At 36.8% G+C, this 23,757-nt stretch overlaps 3 protein-coding genes across 3 annotated transcripts; 1 reads left to right on the top strand and 2 right to left on the bottom strand.

Moving 5' to 3' along the window:
- Nucleotides 1-849: 849 nt before the first annotated feature.
- Nucleotides 850-7,697, bottom strand: LOC112570876 (2-aminoethylphosphonate--pyruvate transaminase-like). Its single transcript, XM_025249560.1, has 8 exons — nucleotides 7,030-7,697; nucleotides 6,283-6,420; nucleotides 5,792-5,892; nucleotides 4,608-4,848; nucleotides 3,779-3,943; nucleotides 3,349-3,508; nucleotides 2,774-2,934; nucleotides 850-2,104 (listed from the first exon to the last, which is right to left on the bottom strand). Exons 1-8 carry the CDS (start codon nucleotides 7,208-7,210, stop codon nucleotides 1,953-1,955), a joined length of 1,299 nt encoding a protein of 432 aa, XP_025105345.1. The 5' UTR covers nucleotides 7,211-7,697; the 3' UTR covers nucleotides 850-1,952.
- A 1,773-nt stretch (nucleotides 7,698-9,470) lies between these two features.
- LOC112570870 lies at nucleotides 9,471-16,946 on the top strand. Its single transcript, XM_025249547.1, has 10 exons — nucleotides 9,471-10,104; nucleotides 10,732-10,859; nucleotides 11,198-11,339; nucleotides 12,084-12,205; nucleotides 12,909-13,019; nucleotides 13,841-13,886; nucleotides 15,043-15,103; nucleotides 15,316-15,406; nucleotides 16,009-16,131; nucleotides 16,814-16,946. The coding sequence occupies exons 1-10, from the start codon at nucleotides 10,002-10,004 to the stop codon at nucleotides 16,847-16,849; spliced, it is 963 nt and encodes a 320-aa protein (XP_025105332.1). The 5' UTR covers nucleotides 9,471-10,001; the 3' UTR covers nucleotides 16,850-16,946.
- Nucleotides 16,253-23,385, bottom strand: LOC112570869 (cryptochrome DASH-like). The gene is made up of 13 exons (XM_025249546.1): nucleotides 23,196-23,385; nucleotides 22,591-22,763; nucleotides 22,345-22,444; nucleotides 21,795-21,913; nucleotides 21,366-21,514; nucleotides 20,552-20,714; nucleotides 19,974-20,143; nucleotides 19,665-19,724; nucleotides 19,022-19,104; nucleotides 18,498-18,572; nucleotides 17,529-17,648; nucleotides 16,856-17,029; nucleotides 16,253-16,681 (listed from the first exon to the last, which is right to left on the bottom strand). Exons 1-13 carry the CDS (start codon nucleotides 23,364-23,366, stop codon nucleotides 16,580-16,582), a joined length of 1,659 nt encoding a protein of 552 aa, XP_025105331.1. The 5' UTR covers nucleotides 23,367-23,385; the 3' UTR covers nucleotides 16,253-16,579.
- Between the last annotated feature and the right edge of the window lie 372 nt (nucleotides 23,386-23,757).

Here is a 23,757-nt window from a genome sequence, read left to right as displayed (position 1 = left end):
ATCTTTTAAATGTTCTATATGACAGCTATGTCGCCTTAAGATATGTATAAACACTTTTTTTAAATTACTGTTTCCTACGCCGAATGTCTATGTACATAAAAAAAAACCCATTGGCATCGTCAAGTTCTCATTATCCCCCTTTACCTTCATATGTTTACATCCCTTCACTATGCGCTGGTCTGTTGGTGTTGGTTGTCGTGGGGAACAAGTAGCCATTGATCCAAAGGAATTTAGAATTATAATGTTAAGCTCACATGTGCAATATGTTAACAATAAATTGACAGTTACCTACCTAGTGCAAGAGTTTTTACAATCTTTCCCGCTTCCTTTACAGGGTTGAACATATCAGAACTTGTTTCACAATGGACGATACTGACGAGGATGAAACTATTTTCTTTGAGAATTTCAGAGACAGTCTTCCATATGATATGGGAGGGAAGGTACATCAAAGTTTTTGCCCTTTCTCTTGCCATATATGCTACATTTTTGCAGAATGAGAACCTAACTTTAGCAGACATTAGTTTAGTCGACCTTTGAGGTTACTCTGTGGGAAATGTGTTCAAACAATTCAGGCCAGCGGCAGCGCGGCAGTGGGGCCTCTTCCACAGCCTCGCAGGTACATCAGTCTTCCCTGACCCTCGTCAGGCCTGAGAAGCGGTGTCTTTTATTATAAAACCCTGATTGACAATTTCTTGTTTTTAATGGAACCTGAAAACATTTCAGATTTTAATCTTTCTTCTCTAAAATGATTCTGGTTCTCCTACTACTTTTTCTTATGCCACTAATTCTCTCCCTCACTCACTTGCTTTCCCATGGTGACTGTCTTCACTTGCCAAAAATGAAAAATTGTTCAAAGTTTATGCATGTACTTTGGTATAGTACATCGTCTTTAATTGCAAAAGCTTTTGTAATTATACAGTTATGAAGACTTCTGTGCAATATAAATTAAAGCGACAAGAAATCCTAAAAAATACAAAGAATGTTGGTAAGATGACAGAAATAATATAACTTATCAAAGTCTAACCTCAGATCTTTGGGACACTTTTCCTTCACTTCTACCCCAGGCAAGTGGAACTTGCTGTCCACTGAGCTGAGAAATGGACACAGACTTGCCAGTTCAAATCTCCGCTGAAAACATATTTCTGTCTGGCTTTTCCTTAAATAATTCTCCATTTGCTTGTTCTACATATAAATTTATACGTTCTTGCTGTAAGGTTATATTTGTTTGAATCAGAGAGACAGGGATTATACGTATGCATTTAATTTTATGTATGCTTGTATCGCTTTGTGATTGCCTTTGCGCATTTTCTGGGAAAAGGTATGTATCATGACTGTAAAACCCACTACACCTTAGTGGGAATAGAGCTATTTAAAAGTGCATCATCATCATTGTCAGGAAAGCAATAGAATGGTTGGTCTGAAAGACATCAAGGTGTACATAATGGTCCAGAATTACATATATTATTCCATTATATATTAACATAGGCTGCATAGATCAAATATTCAGATGGACATGCAAATAAGTAAATCATCAATTGCTTTAGCAATTGTTATAAATAAGAAAAACATTTTCTGTAACTCAAATGTGAATTATAGAAATTATATTTAGCCTTATGTGCAATGATACAATAATAAAGACAAAAGTGAGTAATATATTTTACCCTTATGACTGTTCCCTCAATGCAAAAAACAACAAAAGAAAACCCACTTTATTGTTACACACACATTATCTGCTCATTCAAAAAGTGACTCATCACATCCAACATTTCTCATTCCTAATTTCATTGTAGAAAATACCGGATTCTGACCCAATGTGAGGAACTTATGGTGGTGGCAGTCATATTGCAAAATAGAAAAAAATTCAACGTTTGAAAAAAAAACAAATTCAAGAAAAGCCTTACAGGTTTAATCCTATATGAAAACAGGATTTGTGTCTGTGATGAAAATAAGACTCAATTTCTGACAGGAATTCTCATCTTCATATCATGACACACTTCTTCTATACATTGAATCAATCTTCGCATGTCTTCTGGAAAGAGGTGGCCAATGTTACCAATGCGAAAACAGTCTGTATCAAGTGTTTTTCCTGGATAGATGACCTGATCTGAAAATTCAAAGAAAACATAGATTTTTACAGTTTAAACATACAAGAATTTACAAATCAGGCAATAAATAATGAAATGTAACTGATGCCCATACATTCATTTTCAAAGTGCACAAATATGCTTGCAGGCATCTACTAAGCACACATAAACACATCCTCTCCCCTCTTTTGTGTCCAGACTACACATAACATACATCCAGAATAGGGATTAAGATGATGAAAGAGATGTTAAAGTTAATAATGTTCATGCTTTAAAATCTATGGTTTAAAGCAAAAATTCTTAAACGTTGTAGGGTTAATAATGATATTTATAAACAACAGCTCTTTTTCAGTGATATATTTCATTTACATCAAGGCGGCAAAACTTTCAATCAATAAAGAACAAGTGTGAAACCAGCTGCCGGCAGAGTGCAACAGTCTCATTCAGTCATATGCCCCGAGTTTATCTCAGGGTGGTGTGCACTGAATAAGTTGGTCACTCAACTTATATGTTGCCAATGAGGGCATGCAGATACATGCTGAAACCTTCGGTGAGTACTACTTTTTTCTTGAGTGTAAAGGTTTATTTTCTTCTACCATTACTATACTTCTGAAAATATCTAGCCTGTAAGTATAACATGTTTCTGTCATCATTTCACTATCAATATCTTTTTACAGTTTTCACAGTACCTTTATCATTCAGTCTATTGTAGAACTCTGTAAAGTTGAAGTTTGGATCAGAGGGATAATAATAAGAAGTAATTATGTATCCCTGCACTGATGGCTCCAGCAATTCTTTGAACCCCAAACGTCTCATACCTTCTGCAATAATTCTTTGGTTCTCTTTGTATCTGAAAATGGAAGCATATCTTTCTTTTAAACTGTCATATTTATAAATGTTTTACAAATACTCATGGTAATAATCTAGCTCATGAATGCATAAAAGTTTCAGTTTCTTGGTAGATTAGAAATGAGAATGCTAGAAAGGACAGTGTCATCTACAATTACCAAATATGCAAGATATCTTGTGAAAAAAAAAAACTCTTGACATATGGACACCATAATTAAATTTGAATCACTGTAGTTAAAATGAATGCATATATATATAATCTACCCTCACTTCTAACATTTTGAAGTTTCATTTTCAAAATACAAATGTAAAGAAGGAATACAGCAAATAAGATTCATATAAACTTGACTTGTCTCAAAAAATTTTGTTCACTCCAAGAAAGTATATATAGAACTAAAGAAATATGCAACATTACCTTCTGGCACGCCCAGCCACACCTCCCTCTTCCTCAAATTCACTCAGGGCTTGCTGGAAGGCAAGCATAGCATGGGTAGCTGGAGTGAATCGGAACTGACCAGATTTATCAAGTCCTTCATTCTGGTCATATAAATCAAGAGTATAGCTTCTAGCATTGCCTGCAACAAAAAGATCCAAGAAAGTTTATCACAAGCATCAACATTTATACATGTATCTGTAAAAATCTGTAGTAGTTATCTGGTAGTTTTACTGAACGGATCTTTCTGATGATTTCGATTATCTTTTATTTAAAAACTCCATGTATGTAGAATCTACCCTCAATCCAAAGGTTCTTTTACAAAAGAGTCATGTTTTTAAGACTTCCCATCAAGAAGATGTAAATAAATTTAAAGTAAAGTTGACAATAATAATAAAAAAATCAGCTGTACCTTTGCATTTCTCCAGGGCACTTTTGCGTGCTATGGCATAGGAGAATCCAGGTACACCTTGCAGACATTTATTTGCAGAACTGACAAGAAAATCTATTTGACTGGCCTCTACATCTAGTGGAACTGCACCAAAACTGCTCATAGCATCTACAAAGTAGACAGTGCCTGCACATGTCAAGGTGGAAAGCAAGAAATAAGTGAGCCTGGGCAACCATGTACATCCTGCATATCTGGGGAAAAAGTAACAAAATGAGTCATCTCTTTCGCCTTTCGGATGTCATCTATGACAGGGTTACTTCACCTCTAATATATGACTAATAATTGTTCTTTACAACATTATTTTGCACAATTGTATAGCTGTGTAGTAGTAGTAGTAATAATAATAATGTATTTTATAAAGCGCATGCTTCAAGTAAACTGCTTTCACAACAGACAATCAAAAAATCATGTAAGACAAGAAAATAATAGTTCAAAACTATAAAAAGAAGTTTAACAAAGTAGTATGCCCAAAAGAAAAATAATAAACCAACAGACAGGAAGAATAATCACTGTACTGATAAGACACCAGAGTCCAAATATGGTATTCCAATAGAGTGCTGTAAGAAATGGAGGAGAACAGTACAGGCTTAATCCGGAAAAGGGTTACATCAGTAATATATGTGCATGTAAAATATTTCTGGTGCAGGTTGCCTCCCCTTGACCATTCACAAAATGACCAGTTTACCAGCACCTAGCTGTTCATCTTGTGTCACTGTCCACAGTTAAAGGTTTTTAGAATAATGCAATAAACTCCCAAAGTGCAGCTCACTAATGATAAGGTGACACTTACCTGGTGCAAGAGTCTTAACAATTTTTCCCACTTCTTCTACAGGGTTGAAGACCCCAGAACTCGTCTCACAATGGACGATGCTGACATGAGTGAAGCTGCTATTTTCTTTCAGAATTTCAGACACTCGACTTGGTTCCACAATAGAATTTTCTGGAAAGTCTTCCATATGATATGGAATGGAAGCTACATCACAGATTTTACCCATTCTCTTACCATATGCTCCATTTTGCAGAATGAGAACCTTTAACAAAATAATTTCATGAGAAAAATTCAGTATGTCTATCTGCACTTAAGCGTTTGACAAACACAAACAACAATAATATTGAAAAATAAGAAACACTATCATAAAGTTATAATTATTTAGAACCTCCAAAATGTCTAATGATGAAAAGCCATATTTGGAAAAGAACTTATAGAAATATTGTCTAGTGCACATTATTTGTCCCAGAACTGATTTATCCTGAAAATTCTTTCAACAATGATTTTATATTCAAATATCCTTTGAATTACTTAATTTGAGTCAAGCATTCATACACAGGCACATGCACACACCCACACCTACATATGCGTATGCACAATCCTGCACTAGGCTTTATTTCTACCCTTTTATGTAAGATAATAAATAGAATTTGTATTTGAAAAACAGAAGATTTCCCTTCCTCAGATTAAACAAATCTTATAATAACTTTTAATATAATAAATATTATAACTGGCTGGCAGTCGCCAATTGTACACTCTACAAACTTTCCACTCTGACTTATTTCTCTGTTTCTGGGACTGGTCCTTGGTACCTCTCCAAACTTTCTCCCATCTAGACACACACACAACTTCTTTGCTCCTCTTCTGATACCAAGCTTCTTTGTATCTCACTAGCTAAGACAAAGATGTATGGCCAGAACTGTTCTCCTACCTAGCCCCATCAACTTGGAACAGATTAACCGTCACTCTGATTCTCTTACCACCTTTAGAACAAGAAGCTTTTTTTCAGAACAGAGACTCCATTACAGCCCTGTCCTGACCATGACTGGATAACATGTATTTACCTTATGTATGAATAGATGTGTGTGTGTTGTAGCAGTGAATGTGTCTGTTTTATGTCTGTCCATCACTTTTGTAAAGCACTGAGCAAATCATTGGAGAAGTGTTATAAAAATGTTCATTATTATTAATTCTTATTAACTTACTTTGCTGCTTTTTCGAGGAACACTTGTCTGAAGCACAGCTTCGACTGCAAAAGTTCCACTCCCTTGAATTGGTACACATGTGAAGGTCTTTTCTGTGACACCTGTGTACATATTATTGAGGTAAGATTTAAACTGGATTTAAAATTCTCAAAGCCCAAACCTAAAAGTTAAACCAAACAGTAGTAAGTCAGTCAAGCGTGCACAAAGAAAATGAACAGAGGCAAATGAGTACTGTAAGTGTGAAAATACTAATGCTGGCCACTAACGACAGCCACTAAATTGAAAAAATCAACCATAACCATCTGCACCTTACCCCACCCTACTAAAAAAATAACTTCAGCTAAATGCTATACAATATGCTCTCAACCAGTGTAAATAGTGCAGCTGGCAGCAACTAAGTTGCTTCAGACAAATGAACACACAAGTACACAAGCATATAAACACATTTCTACTTGATATTAATTTGATGTGAAATATTCACTATATCCAACCTGCAATCTGGAGGAGATGAGAACGAATAGATTTGACTGTATTGACGAACTCTGTGTCTCTTGAACCCAGATCTCTTAACATGGCCTCTTTTACTGTCAATGACACCTGTAGTGGGCCTGGGGTAAACAGCTTTTTGTCTGAAAAAATAGTGGACATTAAAAATCTGCTTCTGGCATTTAATTGAATGCCATGAGGTTGAGACTTTTAGTCTGTACCTGATGTTGCAGTAGTGATCACATTGAATAACATAAGTGTGCAATATGTTAAAATTGTTTAAGCCAAGGTTAAAAAAGTTTGCATATTCCCATTTGCCAGTCAAACATTTTTGAAATTCTGCCAAAAGTACTCATCTCTTCTAGTGTAAATAAAAAAAATGCAGGATGACATCAAAAATACCTGATTGCAATGTGAGTACTAGCAGACATATTTCATATCTGGCTGATTCAAAGGGCTGTCATGACACACACATTACATATTTTCTTTCAAACAATGTTCGTGTAGCGCGTGTATGGGGCGTACATTATTTCTGGGACAATAGAGATTCGTACACTTGAACAATCCAGCAAACTCAATTCAAAGCACGCTAATTAACAACAGATGTTGATGATCAGTTTACTAACTACAAACTAGCAACAACAGCCATGCAAATATTAATATTAAAAAACAATATTGAACTGATCATATAACGGAGCAGCATTTATGGTGGTGGTGGCTACTGTAGACGTGTCCTGCACTCGTGTACCAACCTGCAACTCGCGATGTTGCCGACACTGAATATAGGGCCGAAGCCTGGCGTCCCCAGGTCAACCGCATTTCTTGTGTTGTCTTGGAAACCTGCGCACATGCTGTGCAAGTTGATTTCAAATTCCTTGCAAGTGCAGCACGAGTTTCCAGCAAGCCCACTGTTGTCACAGCCGACAGCATCATTTTGGCCGTTACCGAAGCTTTGAGTAGCAGGAAGAGAGACAGCAGCCTCGGTCAAAACCTTTATATATCTCCACCAAGATAAAAGGCCCTCAACCTCGGTTCACAGATAATACTGCTTGTTTCACTATTCTTCGTGAGAGGCTATCTGCGAGGTCAAAGGAGCAAAGGAGTTGAAAAGGTCACCGGACAACGTGGCCGTCGACACAAATCTAAAATATAGCTCAACCGCTACCAGGAGCAAAAGTCAGCCACGCTCAAAGGACGACTCCACCACAACTAAGTAGGGACAGCTTGATTGACGACCGAAGACAAAAGCTACCGAGTCAGCCATTGCCGAACAAACGATGCTTTGTTTCAGCAAATAAAAAAAGTGCTGAGGATGAATTTATCGATCACTACCGATTATTCATTGCGGAACACGGACGTATAAATACAGCTTCGTGATTGGACGCACCTGTGAGTGTCATCACAACAGCGCTGGGTTTAAAACCGACCAAATGAGTCTCGTGTGTGATTACTCGGGTACCTTTGATCCGATCGATGAAGTTTCCCCTCTCCGTACACAAAACGGGCAAAGCAATAAACAGATCGAGATCCCAAGATCGTTCTTGTAGACGGATTTCTCTTTTATTACTATTGTTTGTACTTAATCTTTTTTTATTTTAATTGTTGTTGCTATGGTTGTGGTGATGGTGGTGGTACCAGTTGACTGCGATTGTGAACATCGGGTTCAAATGTCAGACTTATGATAAGGAGGAAGACCCATGTCGCTGAACACAGACCTGTAATGATCAACTTTTGTACCTTCTTAAATACGAGAGCTCTTGAATCGTCGTCTGCTCTTTCGTGGGTTTTTGTTCTCTTTTGTGTTTTTGTGTTTTTGAATAGTTAGCCCATAAACAGTTTTCTACATATTAAACGCTTTTCTGTATGGATTATTTTTGGACAGTCGGCACGTGACATCGTGAAAGTCCGTCGCTGTGCGATGTTGACTGTCGATGTAATTAGCAGAAGAGGCCTTAGGAGCCTAGCTATATATATATTAAGCTAAGCACTGTTTGTTTTTGCAATCTACAAAGCAGCTTAGATCATTTATCTCAGAGATCACTTAGTAAGCAGCTTTATAAGGAAACAGTTGTAACTAACAGTCAAGAACCGCACAGCACAACATCATATTCAACGACCAGTCACACCATATCACACATTCATACCTGTACCGTCACACTTACCTGACACCCGCACAATCACAGTTCATTCACAAACTAGCATTTAGAAGAATGAACGAAGAAGAGCGTCCTCCTATTGGCCCTGCATGCAAGAACAAGGGAAAAGTAGCCCGAAGAAATCTGTGGAAGACAGAAAAACTTCGATAGCCTCAGATCGAGTTGCTATACCCTCCGAAGTGTCGACAATGTCTACGTCCTCATAGTGGATAACATTTATGACCTTTGGTGGAAATTTTAAGCATTATCTTTGCTCTTGCTGATATTTGTAATCGCAAATCTTTAAGACTGTCATCACCCAGGGTGCACAATGACCCGCAGAAAAGAGTAAGCACTGTAGTTTCACTGGAGAATTTCACGAAATATTGTCCGTCGTGGTTACTACGGCATCTGTTGATATCTATATATGATTTTAAAAAAGCGGGGATAAGCAGGCAAATTAAGAAGTCAGAGGCATATCATGCCAGAGATCATCCGAAGTCGGTATATGTTGAAAAGCGGTACGTGGCGATCCAAGACTTGAAGGGTCGATCGATAGCTCGATCTACAACTTGACTAAAAGTGTTGCTTATCACACTGTCATGTATCTTAGACCTCAGAGAATTAAATAGTATTTGTCGCAGTATATTTCTTATTGTCAATGACACCATCACCCCTTCACTATATTTGCTTCTTTTTTTATAAAGTCCGGATACTCTCTCACTCTCGATCGATCTGCGTACGTGCGTGTGTGAGTCTGTCGATTATCCTAAACAAGTATATATATACTTCTATCATGCGCCTTTAATTCATGTTTGTGTGTAAAGAGTTTTGAACCCGGTTTTGATCCTAAAGAAGAACCTCGATCACACACACGGAGTATTATCATTATTGTTGAAAACAAGAGAATGAGCTCTCGCGTTGATGGGGGTGTAAATGTAAACTTTTACAGGTCTGCACTTAGTCACACATGCGAGGAAATAAATAATAAAACAACAACAAAAAACTATATAGCGCAGGAGTAAATGTTTCTGCACATCGCCAGATCAATCGTTTCTATTTTAATGCCCTGCTTTTCATAAATGTATGAACTAGAGCATGTCTTTGATTGCCTGACATTCACACGTACAACATTTATTATGTTTGGTACAGTGGCTGAGCTTAATCACGTGACAAATTCATCTCGAAGACAATGGTTTCTCAAACTGTTTACACACTATACTCGATAAACGTGTGATTTGGTAGGCAGTCGTTGAAGTGACTACAGATAACTATCTGTCGGTCTTCAAATCATGAGCTGATCATCTTTAAATCAGTGGTCGATTTGATCAGGTCTTGGCAGTGTTCGATTTGACCCCGGAGCCTGTGACGGAATAGAGTATTAATTGGGGTTTACTTCTGTGCATGTTTTGTTTCTACACCTTCAGATTAAAACATTAAGGTCGTTCACATCATAATTAAGAATCATTTCTTTTACATGCTTTCTTAGTGGAAAGGTAGGTTTAATTATTTATATACACGTGTGTACACACCAAAACTTGGAGCATCCTTTGTTTGATAACCTGATCAGTGATTGATCATTATTCACCATGGACCTCAATCAAGCTAAGGAAGCATTTGAACTGTTGCTGCACAGTGTGCGACCAGGGGCAACCCGGCAGTTTATTGCATGGCTTGAAGACCGAATTGAAGGTACTCCACAAAAGTGTGTGGGTCTGTACGTGCTGTGGGTTTTAAGAATGTATCACAAGTATTCATTTTTACTCGGCAGATTCACTTCTTTCCTGTTAAAAAAATACACCAATTACTGAACACAATAATGTATTTCTCCCATTATTTTTGCAAGGCAGGTACTTGGAATATCACTTGGAGGCCTTTATGAACTATATGAACTAAAGATCATCTCCTATATGATATGCTACAGGAAGATTCATTATATCTCTTACAAAGATATATTATCCCCAATGAAGTTGTAAAATTCACGGAGAATGGCAGTACACTTAGATGGCCAGATCTGGTTGACAGGCTGTTAATAATTGTGAAAATTTAAGGGACTAATGATGATGACAATGTGCTGGTCCTTGCATCCTCGGGTAAAAAATGTTTGGTTGCAGCAACTGGCAACAATTTAATGACTTTTTGATATTCCGGTCAAGACTGGGTTACAAGAGGATTTTTGTCATTTTTCTCTGTGTAAGGGTGCTTGTGGATTTTGTTTGCCCTCAGATATTTTAGCAACCCCATAAAACCTTGCTTAGCTGAAGCACCTGTGACAACCTTACCTAAAGCATATTTTAATGTAGGATTCTTCATAACCAGATGAACAACTGATGATGGAAAAGGAATGGAGCAGACAGGATAAAATACTTGACAGCATAAGGGAGGATATAAGGGGAAAATTACCACTAACAGCCATGTCGGATACAGAAACCATCCACATTCCACAGGTAAATAACTGGTTTAGTCGCCATTGGATGATAGAAGTATATGAAATAAGATTGGGGTAGGGGGCACATCTCACGTGACTATGTAGTGTAAAGAACATTAAATGGATGAAAGGGTAATAATTATTTTGATCATAGAATGAAGCTGTCTTAGCAAATTTCATATTTTTGTGTCTTGTTAATGTAAGTTAATTGAATTTATATAAGTCTGCACCATGATCGAGTTGTTTTGATGGATCACCAGTGGCAGAAGAGTGATTGTAATCTTTATAACCCATACGATTAAAGTGTAAAGAAAACTATGGATAAAGGAATTGATTGTTATCCTCACCTTGTTTCAGTACAAGAATCTCAACCCTAAGACAACAGTCCATGTTGATGCATTCTTGTATGATGATGATTTCGTAGAAAGGCTGTGTGAAGAGGGAAAAATGAGCCGAAATGTCTGCACCCAGTGTGGTTCCCATGACACTCAGCCTTTGAGTAAGTGGATTTAAAAAGACAAATAATTTCTTGGAATTTGTAATGCAGCCTATATTAAACTGCACTAAATTATGGACAATTGTGGTGTGCAATGAGTACAGTGGATTAGTTTTGGATAAGTGCATCATTTATGCTGGATAATTTTACTTTAATTGTCTTTAGTTTTTTTTAATGTGAATGATGTAGGAGTGACACTGATGGTGGTGTGCTTATACAGTGACAGAAATATATTAATTTACATTTTATTTTTCTTTTAATATTTAATTTACTGTACATTACAACGAAAGCTTATCTGTGATTTTCTTTTTTTTTTTAGGGGGGAGTGGCTGGGTGGGTAAGGGGAGGGGGGCTCATTATTCATATTACAATATTTATTAAGGCATGTATAGTGTCACATGTCTAAAATTGTGTTTGGATTAAGCAAATTGGGTCAGCAAGCACACAGTGTTTTGACTCTTAAGTTCACAACATGCAAAGAGATTTTATGTTTATTAATCTATTTTAACATATATTTATAATTTGAGTTTTCCAAATGTTTTTAAAGTGTTGTATGTTTGTGAACCATCTGAGTCACTTTTTACATAACATAGGCAGCAAAAAGAGAAAAGGATCGTGAAGACATTTGTGTGACTTTTCCTTTATTTAGATAGTTGATAAATATTTTAGTTCTTTTTATCATTTGATTGTAAGGGTAATCAGGCTTATCTGCCAATCAAAGCGTGGGTCTTTTTTCACTTGTTCTAGCTCTTCTTACCCACTCGGCATCCATCACACAGATCAAATACATTTTTCTTCATGTTCTTCCATCTCTTCAGGGGAGAAAATTTGTTGACATTGGCTCACGAACTGGTGCTATTCTTTATGGGGTATGGCTTCAAAGTAAACTTCATTCTTTTATTTATTAACATCTACAGTGTTTGAAATTCACGTTTTTTAAACTTATGCTCAATCCACTATTAAGCTAATTCCAATATAGATTATTGTCATTAATAATAATAATAACAGTTGGCTTGTATAGCAACTTATCGTCCCCTGTGGCCAGATCAAATGATTTTCTGTTCCTTATATGGCCCGTGGGCTGGACATTTCCCATCCCTGCACCAGATCCATGCTACATATTATTCTCACTGCTACTGCATTTGGAGAGACCAAAGCTTGCATGGCCCAGGCTCAGTGAATTAATATACAGATAGCTATTCAGTAAGGTGACCAGACGTTTCGGGGGCGAAAGCGGGACACGTGCCGATGATGGTGTCGTCACCGTCAAAGAACGCCGAAAAAAGTGATTTTTAAAGACAACTGGGACATTTGATGGATTTACCAGAAAGCCAGAAAGCGGGACATTGGTCGTTCCGCCCGATGAGCAGGCGGGACACGAGGTTAAAAAGCGGGACTGTCCCGCCTAAAGCGGGACGTCTGGTCACCTTACTATTCAGGTAAGGTAGAGGACAATACTTGTCTTATCAGTATGCCCACTTCAGTTTGATAGCCACCCCAGATGACAGCAGCCTACACTGTTAGCTATTGTCAAGAGATTTTACATAATTTATGTTGCTGGGGTATGTGCAGGCTTACCTTTACAGTGCCTGCAGTCAGATTATTGGAGTGGAAATGGATATATCCTTCTGTCATCTGCAGCAGCACATTGTCTCTTCATATAACTTTCAGGACAGAATAAAGGTGACAACCTATTGTTTTGTACTCTTTTTCTATAGAGTACCAATAAATATTCAGTTGGCATGACAGTCTTTGTTTTGGAAATTTTTTTGAAAACCATTGTTGTTGGGAAAGATTAGATTCTGATAAATAATAGTAATAGTAAGGATGCTTGTATAGCACGGAATTTCAACATGTATCCAATCTTTCTGATTTTGCATTACCAGGCCATTCATATGGAATACAACTGATAGGGGAAGGATGTATAGTACTGGTACTCTCTTTCTCTGGTCAAAAATACACATGCACAGATACCAGGATTTACAGTGAAAATGGGGTTATTACAAGAAGTATTTCTGAAACAAGGACTTTTGAAACTTGGAATATGCTCAATGATTCAAACTGAGAATGGCAGTGGGTTCAATCGCTTGGGTCCAGTTTAACAAAGATTGCTTGCCAAACCTTGTGGTGTGAACTTTTTGAAGATGTAGTATAGTGTAGTCATGACCTAGCTTTGAATCAACTCAGGCTTGAACAGTCAGTCCATGGAGTGTATGGAGAAGAGGTATGACAAGATTATGCTTTCTTGAAAATATAGTTAAAATTACAAACCCATAGGGAAATATAACTGCAAAAAAAAAAAAATAATAAAAACGGGCACTAAGGGAGTTATTGTTGAGAGTAAATACAATCTGCCGTGACTAAATGGATATCTAGAGATTTGACCAGCTGACCATATCTGCCAGATTGAATGAGGATGAGCATGAAGAATTAAGTAGCTAAAGCTATGATAGATTCCTGAGAACTTTATTGATACAATTTTAACTTGTTTCTTTTTTAAACAGATTGTCCATGATGATGTTTTAAATCAGCTGAATATGATAAAAAATTGTAAGTATGCTAAATTATCTGGTTTCTGACTATTATCATCTTATGGACTTGTAATGGAATCTCATTGCCTATCAAATCTTGTCTAAGTTAGTTGGCTTGACTTAGTGTTGTTTGGATTTTGCATTTTGCTGCACATATGAGACTGTGTTAAAGTGCCTGTTGTTCCAAGCTCTGATTTTTTACTTCAAAATTGTAAAATCTGGCTGGGTAAGGTATCCCTTCTTATTTCTTTCTTGACTAAAATAGTCTTCACTAATTCAAATTAAAGCCCTTAAACCAGCATGATTTGTTTCTTTGCCATCTTGTTTCATTATATTGCTATATATGATCTTTCGGTCAGTGTCTGATATTGTTAATGCAGCCATAATCTGTTCACCGTGTTCCTGAGTAAATCTGAACCTAGAGGATAATAAAGTTTAAATGGTATGCAAAATATTTCTTCAAATCTGGGAGAATACCCACCCCAGCCCCCAACTTTCATTCTTGAGATACCTATGCCTACAAACATCACCATGAATAGAAAGAGGTCAACACTACAGACATCAGAATAATGCATGGAATATTTATGTTTTAAAGTCTTCAGCTCATAAGAGACCTGATAACATATACAGTGTATTCATCATACAGTCAGTCCATCAGTCATCCCTCTACCAGCACTTGTCATTGGGGGAACACATGGATAGACGCAGCACCTGACAGGGCACACCACTCTTTCCTATTTTGGGCAACCAGTCCAGTCTTTGACATTCATAAGCTAGTTTTTCCTCTGGCCACCGTGGCATCAACAAGGTGTTGTCACATGACCAAAGAAGACCAGCTTGCCTGACTGTTAAAAGTAGAGGTTCCTGCCCATGGTGTCCTACTTGTTATTCATACATATATGTGTGAATTGCCTATGGTGAGTAGTTTCTAGCTCAAACCATGTGGAATATAAGATTGATTATTAAGTCATGACATCACAATTTTGTCCGTTTTCTATGCATGGTAATGTTTGTAGATGTGTGCTTCACGAATAGAAGGGGAAATAACCCAGATCTGGGGTGGGGGAGATCTTGCACTGAGTGTTACCCAGCGATCAGACAAAAAAAAAATATTTCACCTCTAGTCCTTGAATGTGCACATGTGGATTTATTAAAACAAATGTTCACTATTTCAGGTGATGTTCTTGTGCTGAATAATGTCTTTGAATTTTTCCTCACCAGTGAGCAGCAAGTACAGTAAGAATATTATGAAGTATTTATATCATCTATTTTTATTAGTAGTGTTTATCATGCATGCTTTTGCATAAAGATTACAAGTGACACCATTCCTGATTTAATATCCTGGAATCTTGCTCAAGATTTTTATTATTTAACTAAACCAACTGTCTCAAAAATGGGAAATAAGGTTTTCATGTGCAATACTGAGATATTTACAAACTGTTTTGCAGTGTTTGGAAACAGCTGTTTACTGTTCTTAGAAAACCTGGAACTTTGCTGGTTACTGTACCTAGCATTGAAGAATCTTTAGAGCATTTGGAGGTATGTATTAAATTATGAGCATGTATGATCGATGTTGTAACTGTACGGGTGTGTGAGGTGTGACATAACTTTGGTGTAGTATTACTATGGGATTATTGCTCACAGGAGCTCCCAGCAAAAGAAAATTTCAGTCTGTTGTGGACAGAAGAGGACAACAAAGACTTATTTTATTGTATTCTCTCAGCTGTTACCATCTCTGTAAAATTTTCTGAGACCAGTTAAAATCTTAATTGTAGAGCTCATGTTTTTTCAGTCTAACTGAAGAATTTGCTTATTATAGATTAGGTATCAAAGGAAGTATTGGTTTTGAAAACAGAACCACTTGAGATGTACCAAATATGCAGTAAACTACATCACAGCCTGCAATAGCAATAGTAAAGTTCACTTATATAGTGCTATATCCTAGACCTATGGGCAAGCTTATGAAATGCATGCTTTGTCACAGTATCCCATATTCTAACTTGTATTTTTTGGCACTCCACAAATTTATGGGGCTGAATCTATAAAAGAAATAAGATTGAGGGAGGTTTTTAGCTTGACATTCTGAAATAATGGAGAATGTATATGTGTAACTGAGAAAATGATTGTCACTTTTTTTCTAGACAGGAATTGATGTCATGAAATGGCTGAGACCAGTTGATCTGAGTGATAAACTGGAAGAGGCCAGGATACTTCTTAAAAAAACAGATGATGCCGACGAACTAGACAAAATTTACTTGTACCAGGTACAGTGACATAGTGAAAAGATGTAAGAAAAGGCACCCTGGATTTACAGAGAGAAAGGCAAAGTGATCCATGTTCAACACAGTTACGTTGTGCTCTAGTCAATGTGGTAACAAATCAAAATGAGGAGGTTCATTTTATTTAAATGTCATTTTGTCTTATAGAGTGTTCTATACAGGATTGGTGTTATTATGCAACTTTAGTGCTATGCTCACATCAGTAATGTTACACAATCCAAAGGATTAAGTGGCACCCTTTGTATCAGTATTATAAGGCCCAGTGGAAAAACAAACTTTTGGCAATAAATCTTACACAGATGATGTCTACCACTTCTGTGAGAGACAGTCTTGCTGAAAAGTATTCCTCTCAGGGGCAGGATGCAAAAGCAGGGAATATACCCTTCATCTGCACAAAAGCTATAAAGAGTCCCCAGAAATGCTTTAACAAAGATTACTGTTGGCTGGAGTTATGGAAATAAAAGTTAATTCCTCGCTGCTTGGGAGATGGTTCTGGTCCTCTGCCTCGACCTCTTTTTCCAACACTGTCACTAGCCTGAAGAAAAAAAAAGCCAAAACAAATTTACAAAAAAATTAAATCAACATATTTTACCTCTTTAGTTTACTCCTTCATTCTTTGTTTAAAATATTCCATTTTCTGCTTTTTATGTTTTGTCATTAAAATTAGGTTGCAGCTCGAAGTCAAAATAAAAAGGAATTATAAACATACTGGACGTCCATAATGATGCCTCCACTCTGGTGCCATGACAAGAGGTGCAGGATAAGACTCTCCTATGCTGACTTGTGCACTAGACAACGCAGCAGGTGACAATGTCCACACAACATGAACACTTCCTCTTTTCACTTTAGAGAGTTCAGGTACCCAAAGTCGCACATAATCTCCCTGCAACAGGTATTTTTTAAGATATTACATGCTCTCAATGATTTTATGAGGGCTGTTTCTTAGCATAATCTGTCCAATAGAAGGACTAAAATCATTTGCTAGATTTGTTTGCCTATTTAGTACTGTTCCTTTCTACAAACATTTAGGATAATACAGTGACATCTCTAACAAGCCTGTTTTACAGCCTGTCAAAAAGAAGAAAAACGTGAAATCAAGATTTTGCAAAATCTTTGAGGCGGCACTTATGTCATCACACTTTTGAAACTATGAAGAACCCTGTGGTAAGCACTGTTCATCCTTCCGTTTCTTCTATGTTGTTGATGTCTTGTTCTTGTCTCTTTCAGAGGATGAGCATAATCTATACAAATCACACATTTATTATTATTCTTAAGAACACAATAGCTGAAGAAGAAAACTAATATTTGTCCATTAGAAAGCATTTCGATTTTCTGTATGAAGTAAAATTCTTGTAACTGGTTTTTTATGAAGCTGCTCTTACATTAGCATCATAATCCAATCCTTGTTTGATGACATTGAACTTCCTGTTTTCACGAGGATCATTGCCAATGCCAGCAATGTAGAGCCAGTTACCATAGTTGCTGCATACATCATGGTCAATCTGTAAACAGTTATAAACTTTTCTGAGAAATTTCTGGAATTAATGTCCACAAAAGAGATTGAACTTAGACATTAGGAAAATAAAAGATGCTGCTGTTGTTTCCAGCATAATAAACAATAAACTTGGTGAGATTGTTGACTCCTTCAGGCACCCAGACATTGTTTTTGATTGCTAGATGGAATGTAAACACTTGTTAAACATGGCCAGCAAAGAGTGTATTCTCTTCACAAACTTAACATTTTAAGTCATTTTTTTCAGTTATTCAATAATTATATCTTTTAGTGCTGATTCTGCAGTGTGCCTGTACATGATAAGAGTAATTTAAACAGTAATGTCAATATATGTTCTTAAGGTAATTGGTGTCAGGCAGAAGGATTCAGCTTCCTTTTGTGATTAGCAAGTTGTCAGAAAGGCTTCCAGCATTTAATCCCTACCACTAGATGTATGGAGAGTTTAGCTTGGGTTAACTTTTTGCTATGTCTTTATGCAGAAGTAAAAGGCACCTGAACTTGTTTGTGCCCTCAGCAGTTCAGCTGCTCAGTCCAGATGAATTGTTGGTTGTGTGGGTTGTTGTAGATGTGCTTTACAAATGGTTTTAAAGGTAAGATTGCATATTTTTTTGTTCTGCTATGATGCACCACTTGCCTTATTCTTGTTTTGTAACCAGCAAGTGTTTTTGTCGTGGTTTTTTATTAACTGAGCACACTTTCCACATTATAATTGCCCATTGGGATTAATAAAGCTGGCCATTGCATTTCCATTTGAGTTAAAAATGTTTCATTTTATTCAGCATTCATGCCATCTGTCCCTTGAGTTTTTAAGTGGCTATTAACAATGATATCTTCTTACCAGAATGGACTCAAACCATTCAGCTCCTATACGCCAATCAATTTGGAGGTCCTTGATCAGAAAACTTGCAGCATTCTGAAAAATAGGATTTAGCTGCTGATACCCTCAAATACAAAGAATATGTGCATGGCACACAATCTACAAATATAGAGATGAAAAAGTTATTTAAAGCACCTTGATATACTTGCGTTGAAATAGTGCATAGCAAATGTAGCATTGAAATAAAAAAGTAACACCTTAACAAAGAACATAATGAGCAGATCTTAATGCTTTTAGTCTGCCTACACTCTATAAAATGAGTATCAAACAGAATATTTCCTCTGTAGAAAAAAAACAACTAACTTTTTTCTGTTTTGCTCTGCTTTTTAAGATCTAATTGTAAGAGGCAAATGATGACTTCTCAGACAGAGGGCTGAGGGCTGCTGTCAAAAATAATACAAAAAACCCTAAAAAGTAAAGAAAAAAGTTTAAAAGAACTCCATTAACATCATCATAAAAAGGGAAATGAGACACCTAAAGAATACCTGGCGCCCTCTGTTTGACATAAATCCAGTGGCCTGTAGCTCCCTCATGTTGGCATCTATGTAAGGCACCCCTGTACGACCTTCTACAAAAATAAATAAAATAAAATAAATGCAGCTCTACTGCTGCACACTCTTTGCATGGATTTCATACAAAAGGTTGATGGAATACATGCACACACCTGTGGTGAGATTAACTTTGTGCAAAATATAAAGAAGCTTTAATTCTAAGATAATGTATCTTTACAAGTTGGTTGGGAGTGAGGTGTCAGAACCCTCACGTTTCTCTGGGCCAGCTTTGTGAGAGGGCGGTGCCCATCTATTCCTCTCTGCCTTACCTTCCCACACCCTCAGGTACCAATTCGCACCAGATAGGTTAACTGTTGTGCAGCACAGGTACTGAATGGGTGTGATTCTCGGTTTGGATGCAAGCGCTCTAACCACTTCCCCAAAATTGCATTTTATATTTTTATAACCTAATTAAAAAAATTCATTATTATTAATTTGCTCTATCATTTTTCTGAAAATTAACTTTTCTTGCATTAATAATAGTTTCAATAGATGATCAAACACGAGGAATTTAGATTTAATAAAAAAAATTACAAATTAAACAGAAAAAAAATTCTGCTTAAGTAAATGCACCAACCTCTCCATGCCTCAAATAGCTTTTCATCTTTCTTCCATGGAATGTCTTTGTCTTGAATTCCTGCAACATGAGTGGGGAAAGCTCAATCATCATGTGTTGAGTTCCTTGCATACCATTTATCAGGGTTAGCCTTTAAAGCTGTGCAACAATACTTAAAAATAGTCCTAAAAACAATCCCTTTTACTAAATGCATCATCTCCCTCAACTGCTACTGTGGATTTGTGGCAATGGTGAGAAATTGGATGTAATGTATGGTGCATGTCGTACAGCAAAGGACATAGACAAAGAAATATGACTTTGATATGGTACCTCTCACTTTGAAGATTTTGTTTCCATATTTGAGTGCCACAAATCTGAAGTAGTCTCGCCACAGCAGCTCAAAAAGGACCCAGTAGGTTGACTCGTTCGCAGTGCGTTGCTGCTCATATCTCTTGATCTCCCAATAAATTCTGCGAGGCGAGATACAGCCATGGGCCAACCTATCGATAAGACAGATGAAAGTTAGTGCTGGGTCTTCTTTTGTAGATTTATTGTCTTTAAAAAAAAAAGGGTTACATGAAACAGAATGCTTGAAGATTAAAAAAACATTCAGATGAGAGCACATATTGTATATGCGAGGGTTGACTAATTTTTCGAATTGTTTATTTGGTTAAATCAACTTTTAGTTCATTTCTTTCATGGCATCTGATACTTGTGCATGAATCATAGTCCGTTTATTACACACTTTAAGAGTGTGGGTCTCTTGAAAAATTGCACACAACAGCACTAATATTCTAAATTTCTTTGAATTGATGATGGGTAACTGCCCAGGAGAAAATCCTTTTATAGAAAGTTTAAATAACTTAGTGCAAACTATAACCAGTTATGAAATAATGATGTTACGATACCATGGTGAGAACTTTGTGGAGTAGTCTGAACCGATCATGCCATTCCTTGTGTCTTTGTATTTAGCAACATTATCAGTCTCCCAAAAATAACTCTGAAGTCTTGCCAAGGCACTGGTTTCTCCTCCAGGAAATGGAAACACTGTGTGGGTCACAGGGACTGACACTGAAACCATGAGAAGTAAAGTCAAAGAAGTTAAAATATGCATATGAACTCTGCCAAGTGATACTGACTCATCTTGTCCAGTCCAAGACATTGCTGTATAGCTATCAGTCACTTCTGAATTCTGAACTCTGAATTTCTAATTACACTGACTCCCGAATCAGCATGTGACTGAAAATACCAACCTTGTACTTATCAGCGACTTCAATATTCAATTTGACTCTCCTTCCAATCATTAAGTTAAACATCTAAGATCTCTTATATAAGAGTAAAACCTGGTCCAGGTGATCCCACAGCCCACTATAAGCACCATAACACCATTGACTGATTGTATATGAAGATGAGGCCCGCTTTATCCAAGATTTTTCTGTCCAACATGCGACTATCCAGTTATTTTCCAGTGTCCTTCACCCTTGACTTACATCGCAGGCACTGACTAATCATGTTATTATTTCCTGCAACTTAGCCTGCATTGATCTTGACACCTTCTGAGCTGATGTCTCTGATTTGAAGATCATTAGTGATAGAGTGACAACTCAGATAACCTAATGTCATCTACATAGCCATTAGGGACTGATGTGTTGGTTACACTAAATTTAAATTGTGTAATTATTAAGTAAAACATAGAAACATAAAAATAATTATATGCATTACTTGGTATTTTGAAGTCATCAAATGTTGGTATGGTACCAACATCAAATTTAGCAGGTAGTGGTTTGAGTTTATCTGGTATGGGTAATTCCTTTCTCATTCTGTTGCTTTCCTCTACTTTCTTCCTGAACTGCGTGTAGGCATTGGGAAGGCTGTACACAAGCAGAAATTACTGATTATGTGCAGATTAGTCTATTCTTTCTCATTTTTTTAGTTTATTTAAATTTATAGACATTTTCATGGCTTAAGTCTTTCAATTTTAAGTCCTAAATATATTTGTCATTCTGCTAAGACATTTTAGTACGTTTAATTATAAGACATGTGGCCCTATGCTCCACTGGGGGCGAATAGGAACAAGAAAAAGAATTGTAAGACAACTTAGTGGATAGTGTGATTCATGACAACCTTAATGGAAATAATGGCTGTTCTTACGTCTGCGGCTTGAAAGGGAGATCATCTATATGCACCATGGTATGACCCCAAACAGTATGGACCTTTACTCCAGATTTTAATTTCAAAGCTTCTTCAACATCCAGCTCTTCTTGAGTGACCTGGATAAAAAAGATAGTACACAACTGTAAAACTGCACACACTGTAGCATGTATATATATATATAATATTATAAATCAATAAAAAGGGTTTAAGAATTACTGAAAAAAGATATTACACAACTGTAAAACTGCACACACTGTAGCATGTATATATATATATTATAAATCAATAAAAGTATTTTTAAACAAAATATTAAATTGTGGACAATAGAGAATATTTATTTGGGTTAAGAATGTTCTGCCCCAGCACAGACAGAACTGTGGCCTGAGGGAACCACAATGGGAAAGAAGCTCTGGGGTTCCAAGGAGAACCTAGAAACAGCCCTCTTCACTGCCAAAGACAAGATTGAAGTGTGACAAGCATGATCCCAGGAACACCAAAGAAAGATATGTTAATAATTTTTATAAGCATAGATTTATAAACCATTTACCTCTTTTTGATAAACTAGTGCCTCAACATTGTCTTTCCCTAGCTGGCTGATAATGTCTGGTATGACATCTTCTGGCTTTCCCTGACGAACCATCAAATCACTGAAAAAGTAATAACATTGAAGAAAATAAGGATCATATAACACTGATAATAAAAGCCAATTAAGCAACAAAGTGTACTAATATATTTGCTTGAAGACAAATGTGTCGATTGGGGCTGAGCATAAAATGGAGTTGCAGCTTTATACCTGCCATGCTTTTGTAGATTACCTCGGAGGTCTACAACACTTTCCACCAAAAACTTGAGTCTGTGTGGGCCTGTCTTGGCAAAACCAAAGTGCCATGTCTTCCCAAAATGTCGAGGGTCAAAACAATAGACTGGCAGAACTGTATCAGCATTCTGGCAAGCCCAGTACAATGACTGAAACGAAATTATACTGGAATCACAATATTATTATTCTTAGGGGGGGAAAAATCCAAAATGCTCACATGATGGCTTCTGTTTTTTTTTTTTTTTTAATTCACGAAGCTTGAAAACTGTTGCAACTATATTGCATAAAGTAGAGTGACTGACAATAAGGTGTTTTCTTATCTTCGTTTAAAAAAATATATATACACACTGTGCAAGTTTTAGCTTATATATGTAGCTTTGAGCATCTCTTCTAGGACTTAAATTACCGAGGATCCCTTGACTTCCTTACCACTAGCATAAGCCATCTCGATTCTCTGTAATTCTGGTGTGTGTCTAAATGTTAATTATGCTCATTTTTGTGAGCTCTGAAAATGTGAGACAAGACTGTGTTATCATTATGTTAAAAAGACAACATTCGCAAGAGGTGAGCGTGGATTGTACCTCATTATCATGCAGTCGTAAATCGTTTCTGAACAGGTAGATAACCGTTTTCATTATTCCTCCTTTTTCGTGCTTAGAGAAGAAGCAGCCTGGAGCGTTCACCCTGGAACTAAATGCCGTGTAGACAGTACGTGTCCAGCGATTTTTTAGCGCGATCGAAAGTTGTTTCATAACATCGCCAGTAACGACAACTGCGTTTTCTTTACAAGCCGACACGAAGGAGTATTGGCCCTTTGGTTTTGTCTCCCGTCTTTGGCACTTTCAACTCCATGCTACCATATCTATATATCTCCTAACACCTTTTAGTATGTGTATGCCTGTACACTGAAAGTCCTGTGCATTTTGTTTCTTTATTTCATTGTGCATTTATTTTTGCAAGACCTTTTAAGCCTTCTGTAAAATATGGGAGCACTTTAATACGCTTATAATTCTTATAGTAATTAATTGGGCTTTCTACATAAGCTCGAGCACATCAGTGTAACAAGGGAAGATGGGGGCTGCTTTCCCAATCTTATCACAATAATAAACACAGTCAACACTGTCGTGGGTAGAACGGCGGGCT

The sequence above is a fragment of the Pomacea canaliculata genome, linkage group LG8, assembly GCF_003073045.1.
Source record: "Pomacea canaliculata isolate SZHN2017 linkage group LG8, ASM307304v1, whole genome shotgun sequence".
Taxonomy (NCBI): Eukaryota; Metazoa; Mollusca; class Gastropoda; order Architaenioglossa; family Ampullariidae; genus Pomacea; species Pomacea canaliculata.
The sequence above is the reverse complement of the archived record's forward strand: the minus strand, read 5'-3'. Positions and strand labels throughout refer to the sequence as shown.

Bases quoted from the DNA above. Each gene is read 5' to 3' on its own strand.
- LOC112570876 (XM_025249560.1), bottom strand. From the start codon at position 7,210: ATGATGCTGTCGGCTGTGACAACAGTGGGCTTGCTGGAAACTCGTGCT. The intron at 3,509-3,778 runs GTACAGCTGATT...TTTTTGTTGCAG, and splicing joins TGCCCTGGAGAAATGCAAAG to GCAATGCTAGAAGCTATACT. The intron at 2,105-2,773 runs GTACTGTGAAAA...TTGAATTTTCAG, and splicing joins CAATAGACTGAATGATAAAG to ATCAGGTCATCTATCCAGGA.
- LOC112570869 (XM_025249546.1), bottom strand. From the start codon at position 23,366: ATGAAACAACTTTCGATCGCGCTAAAAAATCGCTGGACACGTACTGTC. The intron at 21,914-22,344 runs GTAAATGGTTTA...TTTTTTATCCAG, and splicing joins CACTAGTTTATCAAAAAGAG to GTCACTCAAGAAGAGCTGGA. The intron at 18,573-19,021 runs GTATTCTTTAGG...CCTATTTTTCAG, and splicing joins TGTCAAACAGAGGGCGCCAG to AATGCTGCAAGTTTTCTGAT.
- LOC112570870 (XM_025249547.1), top strand. From the start codon at position 10,002: ATGGACCTCAATCAAGCTAAGGAAGCATTTGAACTGTTGCTGCACAGT. The intron at 12,206-12,908 runs GTATGGCTTCAA...GGGTATGTGCAG, and splicing joins CTGGTGCTATTCTTTATGGG to GCTTACCTTTACAGTGCCTG. The intron at 13,887-15,042 runs GTAAGTATGCTA...TCACTATTTCAG, and splicing joins GCTGAATATGATAAAAAATT to GTGATGTTCTTGTGCTGAAT.